This window comes from Sphaeramia orbicularis, chromosome 21 (genome assembly GCF_902148855.1).
Source record: "Sphaeramia orbicularis chromosome 21, fSphaOr1.1, whole genome shotgun sequence".
In the NCBI taxonomy this organism is placed as follows: Eukaryota; Metazoa; Chordata; class Actinopteri; order Kurtiformes; family Apogonidae; genus Sphaeramia; species Sphaeramia orbicularis.
In genome coordinates this window covers 21,100,620-21,126,498 of record NC_043977.1, presented here as the reverse complement: position 1 = coordinate 21,126,498, position 25,879 = coordinate 21,100,620, and the positions used below count along the sequence as shown (strand labels likewise).

The following is a 25,879-nucleotide window of genomic DNA, read 5'->3' as shown; positions in this document are numbered from 1 at the left end:
CATGTCCTGCTTTCATCTCTCATTTGATGAGGCCCTTGGCCAGAGAGGTGTGTTTCCAAAGGTTAATGAGCTTTTCTTTCCAGTCAGCAACCCAAGTGTATGCAACTGGATATCAAATAGTATAGGTCAGCCTGCTTTGCTCTGTTATTTCAGACTAGGCCACAAAACTGTGATGCGTACATTTCCATACTGGTGCCAACATAATGCCTTATTATTTTCTGACTCCACGCCCTGCTGGGTCTTACCTGACCCCATTAGTGAAAAGGCCAAAATGCTTCAAGTATATTTCATCGCTTAAAGAGCTGTATTTTGTATTTGAGGCAGCTCAGATTAGTTCTTGTCTGATGCGGTGCACACATAGGTTGAAGTCTACTTGGACTGATGTGAAACTTAGATGAATGCTCAGTAGCTATAGTCATCATCACTAGAAGGGACTTGTCAGAATATTTAACATAATTCAGCACAATATCTGTCCTAATATCTGCTGATACAGCGACCTGCAGATTCTGTAAACGTGGGTGACATCTTGTTGACTTCTGTGTTCCCTTTGCCATTGTTTGCTGTCGCAAATTATCATTTTGAGGAAATGCGGGGGAATCTTATGTTGTCATCTTTCTCCTTCACACTGAGATGTGTTCACTGTGTAGTTAGAGCTTTGGTGTTTAAACACAGCCTACATTAAAATGCTGTGCTTAAAATTAAAGGTGCGAGAGACTTTCCTGACCAATTTTTCATAATATCTATAAAACCCCAGTCACAGCCTAAGTATCACGAATCTGTAAGTCTTTCTGTGATTACTCACCTGAATCTCTTGCATTACGGTGAACAATTTCGAAGTGCCATCCACCCTTAACAAACCATGTGTTTACAAACAGAGCTGGGAGGTAACTTAGGCATTTTCAGAATTTTGTCACGACGTGCATTGTGGGAAGGGAGGTTCATGCAGCCGCCTGCAGCGGCAGCACAACCATATGGTATTATATGGATGAAACAAACACGACGCAGAAACATCTGAAATGCAGAAATGGCTGGAGGAATATGCATAGAGGGAAGGGAGCTCCTGCCGTTTCCGCGTCGTGTCTGTAGCAGCTGCTGCTGTCAGTTGCCTGCGCGAGCCTCTGTTTCCCACAATGCACGTCGCGACAAAATTCCAAAGATGCCTGAGTTACCTCCCGGCTCTGATTGTAAACACATGGTTTGTTTATGGTGGATGGCACTTTGAAATTGTTCACTGTAATGAAAGAGATTCAGGTGAGTAATCACAGAAAGACTTACAGATTCATGATACTTAGGCCTTGACTGAAGTTTTACAGATTTGATTAAAAATTGATCATAAAAGTTTCCCGCACCTTTAAGGACTAAGTTCTCGTTACTCATATCTTACCTTTTATGGCCTGTATTTCAACAGGTAAAAAAGTCCTAGTCTCTCTATCAATATCACAGCCCAGCAACTCACTGAGGATAGCATATAATCTGACAAAATTGATATCTTAGAGCCTGACCAAATTTTTATTAGACCCATCTTTCACTATGACTTTCAATGAACCTACAAGATTGCTGATATCACAGTGTGTATGGGCCTTAAGCCAAATGATGACTACTTTACAGGGCTCTCACTGGATGACAGGGCTCATCAGATCTGTCCTAAATTAATATGCTTCAAGGTATTTTAGAGATGACACAATCTGAGTTTGGTATGTGCCAGCATAACTGATGCTAATGACTTCTGAAATTCAACCATGATTCCTTTCTACAAAGTGAACTGAGGGAGAAATCAGTGTGGTTTACGTGCACTAAAGAGGCAGCTCGATCTCAAAACTGATGATTAAATTGATACTGTGCCTTGGCTTTTTAAGGTGACGTTAATTGTCATTTCGCATTCTGCTTATTTTGTTAGCAATGCTTTGTGTTTGTGTGTATCCCCCATAACCTACCAAAAAAACTTTGGGTTCTTTTAGTTAAGTCTTAGTCATCCAGAGTGTTATATTTGACTGTAGGCAGTGAAGGGCTTTTAGTCTGAGGTGAATGTGTGGATCTGCTGAGCTGTAGTGTGAATATGAATGTGGGCTGCTGCAAAGAGGACGACTTTCGCCCTCAGGTCTGCATTACACCCACATCCACCTATGAGCGAACCATCTGTGTGTCCCTGATGGCATGCTGGCACTTTGGCTGTCTGGGTCTGGGTTGGGGACGGGGACAGGGACACAAACAGCAGGCTCTGCATTGCCCCAGTCTCTGCCTGTTTCTTCCCTCACCGCCCCGCAGTTTGCTGCAGTTTCCTCGGTGCCCGGGCTATTTGTGCCATGGTAACTGTGCCAGCCTGCCAGCTCAGACACAGATTCCACCTCTCGTCTCCCTCTTTGCCAGCATGATGACTCAGCAGCTCCTGCAGGGCTTCCAGCCTCCTCCCTCCTCAACCTCAGTGATACACCATGCTCATCAGACAAAGTAGTGTTTTGTCATTCTCCCCTTCACTCTGACCTGAATGCAAAACAGACCAAAATAATAAACTATCTGACTAGGCTACCCTGAGTTGTTTGCTGTTGAGAGCTTTAAAATGTCACTTAAAATATCAAATGGTAATAAAATATTAGGCTAGCTTTACTGTGACATTTGAAGATGTCTTTAAAAGGAAATGTAACGTGTATTGAAATCAGAGTAAATGCTTAGATTTCAGTTTCCGTTTTTTGTATACAATTCTACCAATCGCTGCATTTGAGTGGCATGTTTAATCATCTCCATCTAATCACTTTAAGCTCTGCTCAACTTCTTAGAGAAGTGCTTATCAAGATAGCCCTCTGGAGTGGGATCACTGGAAAGAGTCTGGGAGGAAAACATGGCGTCATAAAATGGGAGCACTGATAGAAGATCACTTTCAAGTCTCTCCAGCAACTCTCTGCAGGAGTCACCCTCAGATGCTCCTCACTGGGCCGAGTCTGTCCCAGCTTTTTCTCTTGGGTCATCCACACATGAGTGGCCTTGTTTTGGACTCAGAGCTTTCACACTTAGGAAGCACTTTTTCCATGATTTAAATCGCCAGCAGTAGCAGAAAACGTGTAAATAAAAAGGCTGAGTTAATGTAGTTATTTGTATAAAATCTTGTAGGGGGTAAAAGTACAGAAATTGGCTGTACTGAAGCATATGCAGCAGTAATAGTACACATCATGTAGAATTGCCCCTTATGTATTAAAGGTTAAAAATGGAAGATTTGTGCGTGCCTCTTTATTTAGGTGAAGTAATCTGTCTTATGCTGGTTTGTGGTGTTAGCTGACTATATTGCTAAGCTAATGGAAGCTACTTTTGGAGCCAAGCTGTTTTTGATTTGTATTGTCAATTTGTGCAACAAAAAGCCCAAGTTGAAATACTGAAATCTGACACATTGCCTGGGAGAGGTGGAGAAGTTTGTGTATCAATAAAAGGTAAATGTAAATAAGTGCAATGGAGACGGATACAGTGACTAATTGCATGCATGGACAGGTAAGGAGACTGCAGCATTAACTGAATCAAAGAAGAAGCTAATAAAAAATTTCTATGAAGAGCAATGAAAAGGTAGTAGAATGAAGAGTTCAACAAAGGCTTTGGCAATTTATGTAAAAGGATGGATACATTTTGTGATCCCCTGTTGTTTTGTTCAGGAAGCAAAAGCTAAACCTAGCTTCAGGTTCTTGTCCAAATCGTCTGTTCAGTCAACAGCTCAAGGTAGTATGTTATTGAATGAAGTACTATAACTGGTGTTAAACTTGTGTTTTATTTTGGCAGTTTTCTCAAAATTCAGTTTAATAATTTGTGAAACATGTGGATGTAAATCTGCCCATTGAACTATTACCATTGATTTGGTGATAGTTGTCATCTTGGTAAAATAGCTAATATTAAAAAATGTCCTGCTCCTGACACAAAACAGACTAATACAAACTTCCTGTAAGCATACAAGCCCTCACGAATCATCCATATAGGACCTTAAAAGCACTCTAATACTTATACAGTATAATAACATTATATTGTATTATTATTGACTCCTTAATGAGGCAGATAGCCTTTAAACTGGGGATGCCATACAGTTCACGAAAAAGTCTCGTTAGTGTAAAATTATAAGTAGTTCTAAAGTCATACTAAAATTTGACGTTGGTATTTTAATTTTTCAGTGGCAGATACTGGTTGTTGGTTTCCTTGGTTAATAATCATCAGTATCATGTTACTCGACCAAGGCTTTATATTGGCTCAGAGTTCAACCCAATAACAACTAGTGTGTCTGACATGTTACACTGAGGAGAAGGGAAATAAGTAGAGTTAAAGCAAAGACACTCATAATGGGTTTTAAAATAAACACTTTACTCATTGTTTCGGAAAGAAGGTAAGAAGTATGTCTTTAGTCATTATTACTGTGTGGTACTGAAGCTGGTTTACTGTTGTAACACCACATCAGAAGATATAAGCAGAGGGAATAAAAGGAAAGATGGGGGGTTGAGACAGATAGAGGGGAGAAATGAGAGCACACCCTTGGCAGGATGTCAGCTCTGTGAACACACACTGCAGAACACTGCCAGAGAATTCAATACGCAGAGATAGAAGGGTGCAACACACACACACACAGCACCATAAAGTTGTCTGCTCAGATCGCAATCGGTTCTGCAGATGCTAGCCCTGCCTCTCTCCTTCCTAAGAATCCCTTCAGAGGTTTCCAGTATCAGGACTAGTTCTGGCTGTGTAGTCATACACAAAGCTATTAGACAGCTTGATATACTGTAAGCTACCACGTACCCATGCATTCCTTATGTGTGAACAGAAGAAGAGAAGCTTCTATTTACCGCCCCTATACAAAGTAAACTGTGTAGATAAAATTACACACAGTATATCTTGCATTTGTGCAAACACATTCATGCACACACATGTTGGAGACCAGCATACCCGACTGCTTGGCTGCTTAGAGCCGATGCTTTGCATAGCTTACTTAAGACAGAAAGTGTGTGCGTGGGAGAAGGGAATGGAGATCATTTCAGGGCCCCGTCGAGGGTCTCTCAGCTGTAAATGTAAACAAAAATGCAGCAAATCATTTACCTACGCAAATTGCGGCCATTAAGTGGCGACTCATGGCATGCTCTGCTTAGTTAATTGAGATGAGTTATTGATCTGTCAGCACTGTGCAAGTCAGGATATTGTGCTCTTTGTTGTCTCTGTACATGAGTGATATATGAGTCATTATCAGGATAACTAAATCACTTTTTCTTGGCTCTTGTACTCGGCAGTGCTGTGCTCCAGACGAGTGTCTTTTTACTCCTCTGCGTGTCTGTTTGTTTCATTTCTTCCGGCCCTTTGGCTTCTTTGCGGGCCGACTCCAAGCATGGCGCCCATCTTCTCACTGTCTCCCAAGGGGCAACAACCATGGACTTGAAACTGAAGCCAATGCGGAAGTGATCTGAAGTGCTTTACCGTGGACCGATGCTAGACCCTGGCCCCAGTTGACTCAAAAGTGTCAAATTCCATCTCGAAGTCAAGGATTTTTTTGTAGGACTTACTCTGATCCCATCTGCTTCCTTCCGACCCTGTATTAGGTGTCCTGGTAGTCCTTGCTCTGCTAATGAGATTTTAGGACTAATGATTTGACGCCTGTTGCTCATACTTTCAATGACATCTGTGATTCATCAGTGCACTGAGACAGACATTTTATTTGTCAAATTAAGTGTAATTTTTCCTGACCGACAGCTCTACTTGATTCGCGGTGTCGCTAACCATGTACACTGTCACAAAATGGGTATACAAATGTTTCATAAAGCTTATTGGTGTATAATCACAGTAACTTAATTGGTAGCATTACTGCTGCATTAGTTTATAGTAGTTTTCAGTGCACAGCATTATAGCTGGCAAATTAGTGCACTTTTATATAGCATGGTGAAGGTGACATTACTTTCATATTAATCTCCTTAGTTTAGAGATTGATAATAGTTTAGAAAAGATTAAAACATGATAGGTGATTAGTTGGCAGATATTACTATATTACACATCTTCTCCCAAGAATGTTGTCTGAATGTCTGAAATGAAATTTGACTTTAAGGAACTGGATAAATGTTGAACTGGATATCTGAGTCATGGTTATAAATACTAAATCATATCAGTCACTGAAGGTCAAGAGTATTTAACCGTTTCAAGCATAGTGGTCACCACAGTGGACAGTTATTCTACAGCTGTTCTCTTGTATATTCATGGATTTTGTTGTTTTAGTTCCATATCAGCCAACACAGTGGACACTTATGCATCATCCCATACACTGCAATTCATACCATTACAGTAACTTTGCTGTTCTTGATAAACCTGATCTGCACTAACATGTTTGGGAGTAAATCAAGTGCTTGTTCTTGTTATTAGACTGTAATTAACAGGTTTTTTTTTTTTTTTTTTTAAACAAAATGGTTTCTTTTTTGCATATTATCTCCATGAAGTGAGAATTGACCTGCATTAGTGTATGTTAAAATGTGAGAAAACATCAGATTAGCTGCATTAAAAATGTTTTTATTTCATAGTTTTCACACAATATATCAGTAAATACGTTTCTGTGCTTCAAAAATTAAATGCGTGGTGTCCAGCTGAATGGATATTTTTGCAACTCCATGAAAAATAGGTTCATAAAAAATGTCAGTCGCATTTTTCTTTTTAATGCCTAGAGGAATAAAAACACTCAGAAAAAAAAAAAAAAAACTTAATTAAGGCTCTCATAATTCATGCATGAAAGGGTTAATAAGTACAGAACTGAACATCACAGTAATTAAAATGTAGGTGCTGTTTATCTTTTCAGCCGTTATTTCTTGTGCCAAAACCATGTACAGGGGTTGGACAAAATAATGGAAACACCTTAAAAAATCAACAAAATATAATTTAATATGGTGTAGGTCCGCCTTTTGCGGCAGTTACAGCCTCAGTTCTCCGACGTATTGATTCATACAACTTGTGAATTGTTTCCAAAGGAATTTTAAGCCATTCTTCATTTAGAATACCCTCCAACTCTTTTAGAGACGATGGCGGTGGAAATCGACGTCTTACTTGAATCTCTAAAACTGACCATAAATGCTCAATAATGTCCAATGCTCAATAAGGTCTGGGGACTGTGCCGGCCATACGAGATGCTCAACTTCATTAGAATGTTCCTCATGCCATTCTTTAACAATTCTAGCTGTATGGATTGGGGCATTATCATCTTGAGGTGAAGGTGTTTCCATTATTTTGTCCAACCCCTGTACATCCTATCTGTGCCAATGAATAGGTCTATCTCTTGTATATTTCGATATATAGAAAGTAGCAGGTTTTAGCTTTTCCTTCGCGAGGTGGTGTTGGCATTACTTTCCTTCCTGAGCTCCACCCCATTGTCCAAATATGGTCGCTTCTATTGCCAAAGAGCCCAGGTGCCCCCCAACTTGAGCCTTCAAATCAGCTGTCCACAAACCAGTGGGTGACGTCACGGTGGATGCGTCCACTTCTTTTATAGCATCTGCTCCGTCTCCCCAGGGCTCTGACACCAGACACCTCCTTGTCCCACTTCCCTCCCTTTAGCAACCCTGGCTCTCGCAGCCCACCACGGCCCACATGTCTCTCACATATTGGCCCCATTCTCTGCCCTTCTCTGACCCACTGTCCCCCGGTTGCCCCCTGGTTATACCTCCCTTGCCTCCTCAACCCCCCACCCACCCTCCTGCCTACTCTTTGCACCCACTGTAGCTCCCCTGGCCCAAAAGGAGCAGACAGAGCTCCTGATTATCTCTGTGTGGCAGCCGCTATTTTGTGCTCTGATTAAAGGAGCAGCATGTGGTCTGTGTGTGAGCGGCCCATGCAGACGCCGCCGTTGGGCTAATGCTAACATTACGTGCTTAATCATTTATGTCTGGGAGACGGGCACAATGGCTTTGAGGGGATGGGGTGGGGGGGTGCACTGGGGTATTTATCAGTGGCACAGATGCACTCAGGCGTACACACACATGCTGCCAAGATAACGGCCCCGGTGTTTAGTGTGGCACAAACGGGGCATGCTCCGGGCTATGATGTCTGCACAAAACTCACATATCATCTTTATAAAATGGGTAGTCTGGGGGGATTTTTTTTTTCTTTTCCCCTTGAGTTTACAGTGTGGGTTAAACTGGTGGTCTGTCAAAATCTGCCACTGTGGAAAACAAACAAACATAACTACGTGCTCTATGTGGACGTCCCCAGCACAGACGCATTAAATATTGAAGGATTAAAGTGTCTCTAGGTCTCTAAACGATAGTATTTGGGCACCCACACTCGTTCCCCCTGCTGTGCTCCTCTCTTCTTCCTCCTCCTCCTCCTCCTCTCACGTCTGTCTGCTCCTCTCCTCTCACTGCCAAGCAGCCTGTCCCTGTAACACACACACACACACACATACAGAGCCTCGCACAGACATCAACACACACCCCTCGCGCACGCACAAAAAGCAGCCAATAGGAGAGCACCAGTCTCCCCATTGCTTGCCACTCAATGCCTTGTTGCCAGGACAACAGGAAGGCATGAGACCCACTTTACTTGAGCATTTTAAACTTGGTGTTGACTCTTTTTCTGAAAACAAGAAAAGGTTTCCTTCTATAAAATTGCTCTCACTAATACTCTTAGATCAACAGCAAATCCTGACGTTATCTGCCTGTAACTCTGTCTGCAGTCTCGCTGGAACGTATCCCATGCTTTAGTTATGTCAAAGGTTATGTCTCAAACATCAATATAGGACTTGACATTTTTTTGGTGGTAAATTCAGTTTTGATCTCACGTATGAATCTGAAATACCCAGGCTTAGTTTACTGCAGTGCAGACCTGATTTTGTTTTTCTTTTTTTCTTTCCACCTACTAGGTCTAAAATGAAGGCTCCGGGCATGTTTCTTTTGGTTTTGATCAGCCTTGTCGTTCCTTGCTGTAGCTTGGAAGGTAAGTTTCAGTCTCTCCTTGGATTTTTAGCACACTGTCCACATAACGCACCTTCAATATGGACCTAAAGGAAGACTGTTAATGCACATGTAAAACATACATAAAGACTGCAGCTCTTTCATACTACTATAATCTAGTTATTGCAAAAGAACAAAATTGCTGCAAGTCATGCATTGTCATCTGAGGTCTTCTGTGTACCCTAGCTGAAAGGTGTGACCCATGTTCATGTACCCCTAATCTTTCAACCCCACCCCAAGTCAGATAGCTGAAAATTCACACAATTTCTTTACCTCCTGCCCCCCCTCCCCAGGCTGTCTCCCTATAAACTGCTGTCACCTTTATTTTAAACAACTGCAGTGTCATGTGAAATTCAGCTAATGCAGATGTGAATGCTGCTATACTTGTATTCTGAATGCATAGACTAATGTCACAAACTCTTTAGGGCTATTTTTTCGCTTCATTTATTTCTAACTGACCTTTTACCAACTGTTTTTTTTTCCATTTGTAGGTGATGGCAGTGTGAGAAACACTGAATGTGTGTGTGATGGATCGTCTTGCAGCACAGGGGACAGGTGTTTCGGTCAGCAGTGCTTTGCTTCACTCTCCACGCTGAACGGGACATCAGTCCTTCAGAAGGGCTGCATTGTGGGCAATGAGGAGGAGTCCTTGCGGTGCAGAAACCCTCCAACTTCTGAGCTGGTAGTGGAGTGCTGCAACAGCGATTTGTGCAACATGAACATTTCTTTGCAGCCTCCGGTAAAAGGTGAGCAGTTTGGATTGCAGAGAGTGAGAGTCACATAGTTTTGTAAAGTTTATGACAGGTCAGGGATGAAGAAACACTTTTTTAAGTCATGTACCACTATGAGAAAACATTACAGTAGTGGTTTTCTATAGACCGGTTATCAATTCCAGTTGTATCTAGGTGATAAAGCAATCTTGAAAGAAGGATAAAATGTATCTTTTTTCCACTGAAGGCCATGGCCACACTTAAATAGTCTTTTAGTAATAGTAATTAGTTCATGGTGCATTCAGGTGCACATTGAAACCGCTAACATAACACTATTTTTGAATGTCTCTGAAGGTGTTTAAATACTTAGGCTTCATTTCTCGTTCAGTGACATAATGAAAAAATGGTTCTGTGAAAATATAACATAAAATAATAAAGTTTTTTTTAATTAACGAAACTGGTAACATTAAATCATATGTTGTGATAAATATCTGTAAAGATCAATTTGGAAAAAACGCTGTGGTAATATATTCTACTTGTTCTCCCATCCGCAATTCCCATACTTATCAGTGTATAACTAATGAAAGCAAAGCCTGTACATAAGATTATCTAATCTATTTGTAGTAAACCCTACTCTGTTGTTAAGTGTCACATTAGACACAACTCTTGGTACGTGTAATATTGCTTACTTTTAGCCAACAGTGAATATCTGTTTCACTCTCATGTTCATCTTGCATGTTTTCTAATCTAAGTGAATGCCATTTAATTTAATGGACACTAATGGTATTGCTGTAATGGATTTACCCATATCTCCCCTTATCAGATGTAGAACTGTCTGCTGGCAGACCAGTCCTAAGAGACCAGGAGTGTGTGTGCGAGGGCGGAGTGTGTGAGCGTGACCATCGCTGTACAGGCCAGCAGTGTTTCTCCTCTCTCAAGATGATTGATGGGGTGGCTGTCCAACAGAAGGGCTGCCTGAGGGACGACGAGGAGGGCAGAGCCACCTGTGCCATGCCACCCTCATCGGCCCATGTTGTCAAGTGCTGCCAGGGCCATCTGTGTAACATGAACGTCACTGTGCAAGCTCCAGGAAAAGGTGACTTTGTACACATTTCTTTTGGCTGCCGTTCAGTATAGACCTTATGTTGAATAAGATCAGGCAGAAGTTGCTCTTTAGATCTGTAATTCATACCAATTTTGTTCATATTCTGCTTTTTTAAAATACCACAGAAATCATTAATTGTGCTAATAGATTTTTCAGAATGGTGTCGTCTTTTGTTTACTTATTTACTGACTAAATGTAGGCCATTGAAAAATCTAAAATCCTTATAATCTGAAATGTAGGTGTTTGATATGTTTGAAAGATCTTGACAAGTGAGTAGAACATGAAGTTAGTGGAACTTTGTAAAAGTAAAAAACTGTCTTTCTTGCAGCTGAGTTACAGTTCACCCCAGTGCTGTGTGGCCTAATGCAGTATACCCTCTAATCAAAAAAACACCAGCTTCTAAAAATAATAAATTAAAATTATTTCTGTTAATGTTATGCAATATGTGATATGACGAACATTTGAGTGCTTAGTTTAAGTGTGTTGAATAATGAGTCTGAAGTCCACTGGACCTTATAAAGGCTTAAGATGTATAAAGTAGAAGTAAACCGATTAGTTTTGGATGATTAATTTGATGGTTTTACATGATAGTATTGGTAGTAGTAGCTAATCGTAGCTGATGGCTCAATGAAATACAGACTTTGAGCAATAACGGCTCGTTAAAAAATAAATAAAAATAAAAAATGGCACCTTTTTAATTTTTTTATGTAATGTTCAGTTATGCATTTACTGCTTAATTACTTAGAATTTAATGTTCAGGGATTCAGATTTATTTATAAAACAATGTATTATTATGACATTATGACATTTATCACATTAGTTTAGATGCTCACTTCAACAGTTATCTGGTTTCTGCAAAACGTGTTTTCAGTGTCAAAATATTTGATAGTACAGGCAGGATTGATGTCATCTGATCAATCACTTATCTGCTTTTCTTGTTCCAAGTTATAGTTATTATATCAATACTAAAATTCCACTGTCAGATGTCTAGGCTCTATATCAGCCTTGGATGAGAAGTTAGAAAGTAGCTGTAAAAAGCCACCAGCAAACACTCGCCATCACCCATTATTGTTTTAGACTCAGAGGATAAAATGCAACCTGTGTATTCTGCAGATAAAGACTGTCCTAGACCAGATATATTCAAATCGGGGTTTAGGCGCATTAGCCAGGATGAAAATCTTTAAAATGTCAAACTTTTGGGTCTGTTCTGTTTCAGTGGTTTTATGCTCAATGCAAAATACAGCTTGACGTCTGACCTGAAATTTCAAACTCATCATATGAGCTGACAATCCTTTCCAGTCATCCTCGAGTAGCATCTGGTCCCTTTGTTTAAGAAGATCACAAAATGATATCCACATCACTGTCAGGAAAGATGCCACGGCTGACACAGCCACAGACAAACATGACCATCGGTCTGCTTCACTCTGGTCACAGCTGAGAACTGGATACAGAAAGCTGAATGCCAGTCATTCCACTATTATACGTAGCTAGTAACGTTTTAATGCATTTGGAACTGTCGCTGATCAACTACGACTGGGTCAACTGGTCAATCGCCAAATCAGATGTGAATCTCAACACTTTTTTTTTTTTCATGATTAGTGGAATAAAATGTGTTGATGAGACCTTCGTTTCTATAAGGTTTTGCCGTAACACAGTGCATACTCCTTTGATGATTTCCAAGCTTTCTGTTTAAACTCTATCTTTAAAAAGCCAGCTGGCACTTTTTTAGATTGTATATACAATATATTCACATAAGGAAAACTGATATCCAGCCTTTGTACTGCCCATTTGGACGTCGCATAGCTCTTAAATTGTGTCCATTACAGCCTCAAAAAGTCATAAATTGAACTCATTAAAACCCCAGATTTGTCATCCAAGTCACTTTTTTTTATTTTGTTTTGCAGAGGAGGGAGTGAAGCCTCTGGTCAGAGAAGAGCACGAATGTGTGTGCGAGGGCAGCCCATGTGAAACGGGGAATCGCTGTAAGGGCCACCAGTGCTTCTCTTCTTTGACAGTCACCGGTGGCTCCCTGGTGTATCAGAAAGGCTGTTTTAAGGTCTACGAACAGAGCACGATGACCTGCAAGACTCCGCCTTCCAGAGACCAGATTGTGGAGTGCTGCCACGGGCACCTCTGTAACATGAACAGCACCGTGCAGCTGCCTGTCAAAGGTACAGAACTCCACTACCCACAATGCATTACATGTACACGCCTCAAAGTCTGTAAAGGTGATTCAGAATGTAATCGTGATGTCTGGTAGCCAAGTTAACAAACTAATTTCCGCAAAGCAACACGCATTCATTCCTCTTGAACATTTTCTACTGACTGGGCTACACTGTCGGCTGTGAAATTTTCTGCCCCAGCTGTTCTGGATGGTTTCTGTTGGCCCGAGCTTCAGGTCAGTGTGGTCACACTCCTGGCACCTTATGAAATAGAAATGGGGGAGACAGCGGGCAACCACAGGGAGGTTTTGAATATTATTTAGTCATGGTCCACTTCCTTTCTGTCCTCTCAGAGGCTGTCAGAGCTGTCTGACAAGAGCCTAGAGGGTGAAGCCACCTGGGAATGAAGGAGAAGCATCTATACACAGGGTTGTTGTTGCCCTTTTTTCCCCTCGTTTCCCCTGATAGTAGTTGTTTACTTTATGGGTAAATATTTCTATAATATTGGACTTTGATATTATCTGGAGATGGTTATTATTTGTGCTAACCTCATTAAACCTAATATTTCACATAACGAAGTGACTAAAATTAAAATATTCCAAAACTGCCTGATCTGCAAAGTTCCACTCTTTTTATCTGTCTCAATGTATCTTCACTTATGCGTTTTGTTCAAGCAGAGTGAGTTCCAAGAATGTGTTGCCAGTTATGTGTATTTGGGAGAAAGACTTCATTATGCAAGTTTAGAAAAGGGGAACATTGTCTGTGCTGCAGGCAGAGCTGTGCAGTCTTTCCCTTGGAATGTTTGGAAAGTGTGAATAGTGGTCAGTTCTTCAGGCCGGCCTCTGCTGACTTGATGAGATCTACTCTGTGTGTCTGTGTGTGCACCCCCTCCCTTGATGCCCTTCATTTATTTTTTGGGGGGGATTTGAAAGAAAGTCTGCATGGTGCTACAGACCTGTGATTTGGGTAAGACCTGGCCACGGTATGTGTGGTCCAGTCACAGGAAAAGACATGTTTTTCCCGCTTAACTGTGTTCTATTTAGTATTTTCATGCAAATTTTCAGGTGTTACATTAGAAAAGGTTGATGTTTCTTGCATGAGATGTTTTTTATGAATGTGTTAAAGAGGCTCTATGTAGTTTTGATATTCTAAACTCTCAACAGGAGGGGCAAGTCATGTACCAGAACGCACTTACAGCTACGAAAACTACCAATGAATTAACGCTACATTTCCACAAATTGTATCGTTCAGTGAATAAAATGTAATGCTTATTGTTAACACACACATCTGTATTATGGTCACATCAAGTTTCCTCCTTCAACCAAACCTTAGTCGGTGAAAATAACGCTGCAGTCTTACAATCCTCACATGCTGTTCACATTATTTGCTCTTAGCTCTGTTCTCAGACAGAAAACAGCCACTGTAAAACCACAAATCAAATCCATTTTCTAGTTTGTGTTGTCAGTAGCTGCACTGAAGATTGTCCAAACAAGGTCAGGTCTATCTCAGTTTAGTCTGAGCCGTGGATCAGTAAATGCTCAACTTATCAAAAAAAAAATAACATCACATAATAATGTCATACCTTTATCATTTTAGGGCTGCGTCCAGTGGAGAAAAGTGGCCATGCTTCTATTCATATTTTCTATTTCCTTCTATTTTAATCACATCTTTTCAGTCTGAAAGTTGTCCCTTGCAGTTCACATTTTCAACTCGGCATGTGTGTGTTAGTTTTCCTCACAATGGCAGACCTGCAGAATGACTCATTACTCCCTCTAGTGGTCATAAACTTTCACTGTAGCACATTGGCCCATGGCTGTTAATGCATTCAGTCCATATCCTTGTAATGCAATACCTCCACATCTTTCACATATTGTCATATTGTTTCCCTAAACACATACTTTTAGATCCTGGGATCTTTTAATGTAGAAATATTTAATATACTTCTTTTAATGCTCCTAAATTTTTCGGGTGTAGCAAACATTTAAGCTGTTTCCACTTGTAGAGAAGATGGAGTAGCCTTGTAGTTCACTCCTAGATAGAAAACAGCTCTAAACCCTCCACTTCCACATGAGTAAATCAGCCTGTAATGCCACCTGATGACACTACACAGCCTAGTTTATTTGTTCCAAACATGTTGCTGTATTTTTTTATTTTTTTTTTCCACTTTACAGTTGTATGGAAACATGGCTAATAGAACAAGCTTGAATCACTGTTTGAATCACAAGTTGAAGTTGATGCTGTAATCATCCTCCGGGCATGAAATCACCATTTAACCTTTAAAAAAAAATACTTGTTTTGTGTTCTAAAAGATACTAAAAATAAGGACCGTGTTGTTTTACTTGAGAGGAAAAAAAAAACCTCACAGTATATTTTCGGTGCTTTTTCCAGCTGATGAGCACTCCAACTACAACGTGACCACACTGGCGATAGTCATCGTGGCACCCGTCATCTTCCTGATCATCCTCTCTGTCATCGCCATCCTGGTGTTTAGATGCATTCACCACAACCAGATGGAAAGATTAACCTCAAGGGATGCTGAGTATGGAACTATTGATGGCCTTATAGCATCCAATGTGGGGGAGAGCACTCTGGCGGTGAGTAGAACTGTCACAATATTGAAATTAGAGGTGATGACTAATTGTCCTCACAGTTAAAGTTATTACTGTCCCCTCTGTTAACTTTATACCACCACTGTCTGATAATTGTTTAATTATACGCATACACTATAAGACAAAGAGCCATTGTATTTGTTTGCCTTTTTATGTATCAAACTAACCAAAACACACCCATTTAGAGTTTGTATGGGTGCTTGAAATCCTTGAAAATACTTGAATTCAATGTTGTGTTTTCAAGGTCTGAAAAGTGCTTGAGTTTTAGTTTAAGTGCTTGAAAGTGCTTGTAATTATAACTCTGTGATGTGATTTATTTATTTATTTTTTAACATTAACTCTGCCAGGCTAGATGGCAAGCAAACATGACTTACAGAGAGGTGATACATTTTGAAAACTAAAACATAATGTCAAAAAGGAAAATTAGTGGGTGCTCTCAGGTTGACTCCAGGTACATTTTTATCTTTGGCTCAGTGCGAGTGTGCCTGAAGAACGCCAAGTGGTGTCCCTATTTATGGATAAAACTTTGTGTTCTCTTTTAATTTCTAAACTTTTTGCTATTATGAAACATATTTTTTTAGATGGTTATAGCATAGTACATTCTACATCATTGTGAGAAAAGTGAAAGAAATAATCATAAGTACATGTATTCCTGTACATATGTATTTTACCCCAGCGATAAAGTGCTGTACTGGGAAAATTCAAAAATGACCCTTAAAAGTGCTTGAATTTGACCTTGAAAAATGTGTTCAAACCCCGCCCATTGCCCATCGCAGAAATGTAAAAACTGTAGCAGTAGTTCTTGGTGAACAGGAAAAGAATAAAACACAAGATGATTGTAAACACTTGCACCTTCTCCAACTGTTTTCATACTTCTGAATGGAGGCAATTATCACCATTATATAAAATAAGCAAAATCATCTCAAATAATTATGGTAAGAGGATTATGTGGTACTTGTGGAAGGCCTCGTGCTGAATAGTGTATCTTGCATAGGGAGGGAGCTTCAAAAAGATGATTTTCTGATGTTACTTGGAATATCAGTAAAAAGTTCAACAATAAACTAAACAATATCCACAGCTGTGTCTTTACTTTGAATAATAGCTATTTAAGAAATGGATGGAATGAATGAATATGTGATTATATTTGGCTTTATTATCCTAAAGTATTCAAAATATGCACTGTGTGTCTTACTGTGTTATATAAGAAATTACAAATCAGCTGATGTCTCAGTAACTGATTATGTAATATTAAATGGCTTTGACCAGAACCAGCGGAGAAGTTAAACTTTTTAAGTACTTCATATTTACTGCTGAGAGTTTTAATGTCCAATTATAGTCGATTTTCAACTACTTTGAAAAATGCAGTTCTTTTAGAAGCGTAAAATTTGATTTCAGGTGTCAGGGTGACTCTTCCCTCTACACCTGGGTCACAGATGGGGCTTTTAATGCCATGCTCTAGTGCTGATGTGTGCACTAACGACAGAAATGGAAAACCCCTTCCAAAATGATGTGTTTCATTAACTTAAGGGATTCAGCTGAGGAACACTTTAGGGGATTAGAGAAACTTCCCCTTCTATTCTGCACACATTTACCTCAAGCTGCAATATGTTGGAAACCTGATAATTGGTATAAGCGTTGTTTCTTTTTTTCTCAAGGGGTGATTAAGGTTGTCATGGTGGAGCACTGTAATAAGAGTTTTTATCCAAGACCAGTAGCTTTAAATGTTTATGAATAAACATGGGATAAAACTGCTGAAGACAACATGGAGGCATTTTCTTTCTCAGTAGCAGAAGATAAAATAACTGAGTTACTACCAGCCAGTGATGGTTTATGTTGGTATAATGCGTAGCAGCTTATAAAAACCAAAACAATCATTTTTTTTCTCTTCTTTATTAATCTTCTGTCCACTCAACCATGGCCTCTAAGTTTTGTGCAGAGCGGTTTGTGTTTGAGGCCGGCTAAACTGATCCAGAGTTTAGGTGGAGTCCTGTGGTTGGGGTTTAGTCTCAAAGACAACCCAGCACATTCACTGGCTCGCACACTGTGTAATCATGTTCGTCAGAAACTCCACACAGTCTGGCTTGTGCTCTCAAAAATACTTCCCATCCAGTTTGTGATTCTTGAACATCCGCAGATAAGATTAACATACATTTTCTGTATTTCACATGTGTAGTTAAATCCTTTTGTAAACATTTCTAATCACTTAATATCCTAGATTATCACATTTATCTATAATCACGGGGCTTGAAAATGACATGCCCAACTGGTATGTGTGAGTGTGTTAATAAGTGAGAGAGAAATAGCTGATTTTGGATCTCTTTCAAGCTATTTTCAAAGTCCATATAAATTCACTTGGCAATGAAACACCCAGATATGGAGCCACAGAATGTTTGTTTCAGCATAATTAAAAAGTGTTTGGCAGCACCATGAGAAAGGTTATTAGGAACAGTGGTGTGGCTTTGAAAAAGCAAATCGGCCTGCAACACATGTGCTTACCCCTCTGCAGCCTGCTGCCCAAAAGTCGGCTCTGATTATAATGATATTGCCGCACTCTGATTGCCTTCTGCTGCCTGGCCCAAATCTACCTTCATAAAACAATCCTCCCGTACCAAAGAGAGGGATTTAAACTCTCTGCAGAATAACTCATCATTCATTTTATGGCCCCTTGCCTTTCTATGTTGTGATTCCAAATTGTCTTTCAGGCAGCTCCTCCATTATGCATCTGTTTATCTGAGGCATCACTCTTGTCTGTTGTTTCCAACCCTCATGCTCCCCTCCCAGCTCAGCGGTTTGTTTTTCTCTGTAGCTGCCGACTGTGTTGCAGTGCACTGCCCTCCTGTGTCAGCAACGGGACGCTGCATGTCTTATAACAGAGATAAAAATAAAGGGCTTAGCAGCATTGCGCCTGTTTTGGAGTCTAGCCCTGGGATTAGATAAAATCTCCAGCGCCCACACCAGTCACCAGGGAGGGGGTGGCAATTGTGTTGTTTACTCAGCAGGGGGCAACCTACACCTCCAGTACAGACACACAACCACAAAGGCACAATATCACGGTGCACACAGCTTGCCCCCGCCATTCCTTGTGGGTGCCACATCAAAGGGAGACAGCTCGTATGGCCTCCATTGGTGTCCCAGATGCTTCTTATTTCATCATTTTCATGCTGCAGCTATAGGATTCCTTTGAAAATGGCTCCATTCACACAGCTCACTTGCAAATATACAAGCCCCTCACTCTTTGTATCTGTTGCTCCCTTTTCCAGGATCTGCTGGATCATTCTTGCACTTCAGGAAGCGGCTCAGGACTGCCGTTCCTTGTTCAGAGAACTGTTGCTCGACAAATCACACTCAATGAGTGCGTGGGTAAGTGTCCTGTTAAAGGCTGTTTTCATATTCACCAGAGCACCGCCTCAAAAAACCCAGCCTCCTCATTCATTTCAATGCAGACTCTGTCGCAACACAGCGGGATAGTTAACACAGAAGGCGACGACAAAAACTGCACTGAAGTTTAGTGTTAAAAAGCAGTCACAGCTCAGTTTAAGCCCCAGCGCAGCAATATTTGTATGATCACAAAACAGATATATATGCATTTCAGAGTAAGATATGCCTGGGTGTGTGCTAAGGCTCAAGCTAGACTTCAGCTCATACATAGACATATTTTTCTGCCCTCATTTGCAAGAAGGGATCTTTCTGCATGTTTTTGCACTTATAAAACAGCATTTTGAAACAGATATCCAGATTGCAAAAGAGGCTTTTGCTCTGAATATATCTTGAAAATGAGCCAAAGGAATGCTCCACAGTTTCAGCATTCAAGTCTCGAGAGTTCTAAAGATTGCACAGTTTTGTTTTGTTTTTTTCTGAGATCTGTTGTATGTTAAGTGTCAGTGAAAAATGACGACTTACAGCAAACATGCTTTTATACTGACAGGCACTTTGACACAGCTGTCAGTGTTGAATGTTAAGAAGCTCATCTTGAAAATGTCATGTTTTAATTTTGTTATATTTCTAGTTGACAGATTCTACAGATTCTAACCAGCCTCCGTTTTCATAGTGAAAGGAGCCACCGGTGTGAACTGTTGTGGTCATTTCTCTCTTGCTTCTCTCCACCAGGTAAAGGCCGATACGGTGAAGTGTGGAGGGGTCAATGGCAAGGAGAAAGTGTTGCTGTCAAAATATTTTCCTCCCGTGATGAGAAGTCCTGGTTCAGAGAGACAGAGATCTACAACACAGTACTCCTGAGACATGAGAACATCTTAGGTATGTGGTGTGTTTATTACCCCGCCTCCTGAAGCAGAGGCAAGGGGTATTGTTTTTGGTTTGGTTTGTTTGTTTGTTTTTAACACTCTAGCAGCAAAACTATTGGTTGAATTCATACCAGATTGGGTTTATAGATTGCCAGTGACCCAGAATAGATCTCATTATATTTTGGGAACAGTAGGTCAAAGTTCAAATTTTTAATGAATTTTTAAAATCTTTTTTTCCCATTTACTTATAATGGGTGAAATTTCACATGTCTATAACAGCAAAACTATTGGTTGAATTTGTACCAAATTGGGTTTATAGACTGCCAGTGACCCAGAATAGATGTGATTACATTGTGGGTAAAGTAGGTCAAGGTTAAAAAATTTTTATGAATTTTTCCAATTTTTTTTTCTTCTCTCATTTACTTATAATGGGCAAAATTTCAAATGTCTATAAAAACATCAATTTTGTTTCTATTTACTTCAGACTTGGCACAAATATAGAGGCAATTGATATGCTGACATCACCACATGCATAAAGATGATGACATCGGCTGGATCGATGCCAAAATAAGCTACAATATGTGCGAGGGGTGGGGTTTGTTGTGCCTGGCACCACTTGTTTGATATCATTTTGTTATGATTTAAAATGCAGAAAAGCTGACTAAATGAAATGGAATTTACAGAGAATTACAGAGAGGAAGAGAAAATAAAGCTACAACAGACAATGCAAAGAAAAAGAGTAGAAAGAGTAGAGTAGAAGTAACAAACCCCAAATGGTTTAGTTAAACGCATAAATACATATTGGACAGAGTTAACATGTAGCAACATGAATACAAGATCACTGAAGTAACTGAATCCAACAAATTCAATAAAGATGAGAAGAGTGTGGAGAGCTGGAGCAAGGTTTCATCATCACACTATAGTTGGAAAAAAAATATAAGTGCCTGCACATACTACATACAGTACTGTGTGGACATCTTAAGCAGTCTTTACCTTTGTTGTTTTTGCAGGGTTTTAATGGGTTTATCTTTATTTCTAACAAGAAATATACAGGAAATATGTGCACAGTATTGACACACACACACACACACAAAGAAAAAAGATAAGAACTAAACCGCTTCTGCAGTTAAAGTCAGTAATTAATGTGACCTCCATTTGGATTCAATACATCTTTAACTCTCTTGGGTCGACTGACTGGATGTTTTCTTAAATATTCTTATGCTATATTCTACACTTTCAGAATGTCCCAGAGGCTTTCATGGTCGTTTATCCTTTTCTCTGTCCAGATGATCCTGTATAGGTTTTAGAATATTCATATTTTTTCCTGCAAAGCATGACCACACATATACATTTCTGTCCTGGTTGAACTTTATGTACAACTGAGAGACACTGGAAATATGTAAGTTACAAACAAAAACACATTTTAGAAAAAAAACATGAAGCTCCCTACATTCTTTTTAATCAATGCATCATTATTATTTATTGTAATATGACAGCACTTGCGTATGGCATATACATATATATATATATATATATATATATATATATATATAGTCATTTAAGCTTTAATTGGTTTTATCATATTTTCAGTCATTTACTTAAAGGAAAAAAAAAAGACAAAAAGGAAAACAAAAAACAAAACAACCACCAACTTAAAAAGGCAGCTGAGACCCCCAGCACCTCCACAATTCTTATACACATGTATACATACAGCATATGGCCTATTTAACGGAGTTGTGGTCGATAAGCTGAGAGGACGCACCATAAGACTAGACTAAAATTGCTGGTGCTGTTTTCTTTATGCGCTAAAATGTTTATTTGTTCAGCGTGATTTGGGTCTTATTGTAAAAATTAAACAAATACTTTAAATGTATTTTTCTCCATGTAGGTTTCATAGCGTCAGACATGACTTCGAGGAACTCCAGTACTCAGCTGTGGCTGATCACTCACTTCCACGAGATGGGCTCCTTATACGACTACCTTCAGCTCACCACCCTTGATGCATCCAGCTGCCTCCGCATGGCCCTCTCCATTGCTAGCGGCCTGGTTCATCTCCACGTGGAGATCTTTGGCACTCAGGGCAAACCAGCCATCGCCCATCGAGACCTTAAGAGCAAAAATATCCTGGTTAAAAAGAACGGACAGTGCTGCATCGCTGACCTCGGTGAGTATACAAATGCATAAAAATACACATTTAATGGCTGGAGTTTCTGTTTGTATTTAGGGGATTCTAGCTTGTTCCAGTCTAATGCAAATCAGTCCCTTTTTAAGCAGCGGCCAGCCAAGGAATCTGTGATTACATTTCAGTCGTGCCGTGCAGCCAATTATGGTTCAGACACACAGAAATGTTTTATAAATTCAAGTAGAGGGCTCATATCGAAATATGGCAGCCTGAATTTGGGGAAAATTATGCACAAAACATAAAATATATCCATCTGATGAAACTGAAGGGAGTGCATTATTTACATATTTCTGTTTGGAACATCGTGACCTGAAGTTTTAATAAAGAACTAGAACAAGAGAAGATTTTGACCAACTTGAAAACAACTAAAGGCTTAATATAATATTAAGGCTTAATGAAACAGTAAATGTTGCCCAGCTGCTTCTTTCTGCTTAACCGCTCTTTAATACTTCTAACAGGCCTTAACCAAAAATACATTTGGAACCACTCGGACCACTTTGTCTAATATACCAGTGTTCCATTTACACATGCTTGAATAAAATCTAATTCAGGTACAAGCCCTAACCAGGCAACAGGCTCTAATGTTTACAGGGTTGTGGTGTATTAAGTTCAGCTCCAGGTGACGTGTTTCACCGTCCTGACAAACATGTTATCAGTTGTTTATTTCCCAATTGAGTTGTTCCTATTTAGGAGAACATCCTGTATAGACAAACAGCACTGTTTATCATGAATGAGGAACATGTCCGATATTAAACGGTCGACTCCAGGACAGGCCATCTTCCTCATTATGCTCGTTTGAAACAGGAAACTTAATGTGCGTCTCTGATTTTATGCTAGGTCTGGCTGTCATGCATTTCCAAGACACCAACGAGTTAGACGTGGGGAACAACCCTAAAGTGGGCACGAAGCGCTACATGGCTCCAGAAGTTCTTGATGACTCTATTCAGATGGACTGCTTCGAGTCCTACAAGAGAGTGGACATCTGGGCCCTGGGTCTCGTCCTGTGGGAAATCGCCAGGAGAACAGTCAGCAACGGTGGGTCCCCGGTTAACCCACATCAACCTTATACAGACACGACTCCTCTGTATCTTTTATTTCTGTCATTTATACACTCGCAGTCAATGAAAACTTTTGAGACCATATTTTTTTACATAATTTTTATTTTGAAACCCTAAACTGGATTTTTTTTCATATAAATCATTTGTTTAGGATATTGGCATACAGAAACAAAAATCTAAAGTTTCAACAATAATTTCAAAACAAAAAACTTAAAAGAAAATGGCACCTGCCAAACACAAAGTCACAACAGTCAATACCGGGTATGGCCTCCATTTGCTTCGATGCAGGCGGTCTATGGTCAACAGAGCCTGTGGTGTTGTGGCGTTCAACCAGGTTTCTGATTGTGGGTTGGGAACAGCCCATACATAGGCCTGGCTGTATCACTGTAGCTCAAACCGGCCTCCACCATACCCAGAGTCCGGAGACGTTGTTCATGTGATAGATGCGGCATGATGCCGTTCACTGAACTAACAATGGTGGCCTTTTTTGGGCCTTTATATAGGCCTTCAAAACCAATCCTCAAATTGTGCAGATACCCACTGAGTATTGCTCAATGTGTATTTGGTCCACTTTTGCAAAGAGACCAACCCATGTGCAATGAACCGTGACGACATGACAACTCATCATTATCTCAACTACACGAGCACTAAGTCATCAATAAATCCACAATGAATAATTACAACCCCCCTACAAGTAGAAATATGCAGACATTTCTACCTCAAAGTTTCTATTGACTGTCAGTATACAAACCAGGTCATCTGTCAGGTTCATTTGCTGTACATTTCCTTAATAAAATGAGTATTTTTTAGGCGATGAAACCAGTTGTTCATTTACTTGTTTTTCTTCATAATCAACACTAATGTGGCTGTAAATTTGCTGTTGAATTAAGAGTCAGATTCACTGTCTGATCTACACCATATCCTGACACATCTAAAGTGAAATAAACCCTACTAGCAAACACTTTTATTACTTTATAGTGGAGAAGTGCATTTATGGAAACATTTAGTTTATTGATCTCCAGTTCAGACTAAACTTGCGTCATCATTTCTGCACTTGAAAGGAAGTGAAAGAAAAACCATCGCATTTTTATCCATCTCTGCATGATAAACTCAGAGAATATTTACTCTGTTTTCAATATATCTGTCTTTTTTATGTTTATCTCTTTAATGTTTTATATATAAATGTAGCCCTCCTGGATAAATAAAGGAAACATAAAATCGATATAATTAAAATCATTTATTCTGTTCTGTTTTTAGGCATCGTAGAAGACTACAAGCCGCCTTTCCATGATGTGGTTCCGAGCGACCCGAGCTTCGAGGATATGAAGAAGGTAGTGTGTGTCGACCAGCAAAGGCCCAACATCCCAAACAGATGGTTCTCAGATCCTGTGAGTACAGCTGAAATGGTCGATCATTTTAATTCAAGCCAAAACGCCTCTGCTTTAAGATGTTTTAATGAGTATATGTGTTTTCGACTGACACCGATGTTTTATTTTTCGGATTCATTTCCAGACTTTAACCTCCATGGCCAAACTCATGAAGGAGTGCTGGTACCAGAACCCATCAGCCAGATTAACAGCATTACGCATCAAAAAGACTCTCACAAAGATCGACAACTCTCTGGACAAAATCAAAACGGACATTTGAGTGTCTGAAGAAGAACAGGCAGATGTTTACTAAAGGCCTTTGAGGACATCCAGAGGGTGGAGCATTTAGGAAAACCTGAGGACAAAAGACTCGATGGGTCAAGTGCCCTTATAGCGGCACAGACCTGTATTTATTTTAAAACACGTGGCGGGAAACATTTTGGCATCCAAAGATGGCTTACTGGGCATTTCTGAGACTGCAGATAGTCTTAGAAAAAAAGGAGAATCTCTTTTCATCTTATTACATAGGAGCTGGACTGTTAGCAACGCTCTTTAAGGAAGAAGCTGTTACCTGGGCATTTGAGTAGGCTTGCTTTTGTTAGCGCTGCAGATTTAGTTTGACACATTTTTAGTCGTAAAACTGTCCGAACATGTTACGTTTAGCAATTTATCTCTTTAATTATACTACATTGTTCATTTGCATTATAGTGAACATAGGAAAAAGAAGCTTGCCAATTTACTCCGAGTACTCCACTAAAGAAGGAGGAGTGCTGTGTTTTACTTTGACTGCGTCTCATGTACCTCTGTTTACAACAGCTGTCGGGCGTTTCTTGGGATTCCGTCGATCCTGTAACATTTAGTCGTGCAGCTGCGTCAGTGTCACTGTTCTTTTCCTGAGATACTTTGTGGCAAACCTTTTGTATATCACCGTGCATTTTACATTGAATTATGTACCGGGTCTATGTTTTTGTTTCTTCAGCTTTACGGAGACAAATGCTAAAAGAACAAATAAAATATCTGCTAAGTAACGCTGAACTCTATTCCTCCAGAGGCCTGTAAGTAAAGCCTGTAAAGCCTGTAAACTGTCTTAACGCGTGCATTGTTGTCTTAATGCGTGCATTGTCAAGTAAATGAAGTCAAACTTCTGCCTTTTTTTAATTTCTTTAACATTTTATATCAAATAGTGATTTCTATTAATTAAATAGAAAAATGTGTTTTATCTGTCTCATTTGTCTTGATGCTATTTTTTTTTTAAACTGTGTGTTACTGAGCACACGGCTGATCTTTGGGATTTATTTTTGTGACAGTGTCATTACAGAAGTAGAACACGAAAAAAACCAACATGCCAGTGCAGCTTCCGTGCAAAGATTTATTCCTCCTGTAATTTTTCGAGCAGAGAAAGCATCTTAAATACCCAAAATCCCCTGGTGTTACATCATGTGATCAATCATGTTGCAAAAATGCAAATGGAGGAAATGGTTTTAGGAAAAAAGGAATTGCTTTTTTTCATAA

At 39.8% G+C, this 25,879-nt stretch overlaps 1 protein-coding gene across 2 annotated transcripts in view; it reads left to right on the top strand.

The window, feature by feature from the left end:
- LOC115412386 (activin receptor type-1) overlaps positions 1 to 25,592 on the top strand; it is a 30,571-nt gene extending 4,979 nt beyond the window's left edge. For both annotated transcript variants that reach the window (XM_030124884.1, XM_030124883.1), the window contains exons 2-12: positions 8,843 to 8,916; positions 9,425 to 9,679; positions 10,467 to 10,739; positions 12,653 to 12,919; positions 15,299 to 15,504; positions 18,780 to 18,879; positions 19,627 to 19,773; positions 21,649 to 21,924; positions 22,780 to 22,977; positions 24,258 to 24,388; positions 24,513 to 25,592. In XM_030124884.1, the coding sequence (XP_029980744.1) occupies positions 8,850 to 8,916; positions 9,425 to 9,679; positions 10,467 to 10,739; positions 12,653 to 12,919; positions 15,299 to 15,504; positions 18,780 to 18,879; positions 19,627 to 19,773; positions 21,649 to 21,924; positions 22,780 to 22,977; positions 24,258 to 24,388; positions 24,513 to 24,647 (2,055 nt within the window). In that variant the 5' untranslated portion in view covers positions 8,843 to 8,849 and the 3' untranslated portion in view covers positions 24,648 to 25,592. The remainder of the gene's footprint in view (positions 1 to 8,842; positions 8,917 to 9,424; positions 9,680 to 10,466; positions 10,740 to 12,652; positions 12,920 to 15,298; positions 15,505 to 18,779; positions 18,880 to 19,626; positions 19,774 to 21,648; positions 21,925 to 22,779; positions 22,978 to 24,257; positions 24,389 to 24,512) is intronic.
- The last annotated feature ends 287 nt before the right edge of the window (positions 25,593 to 25,879 follow it).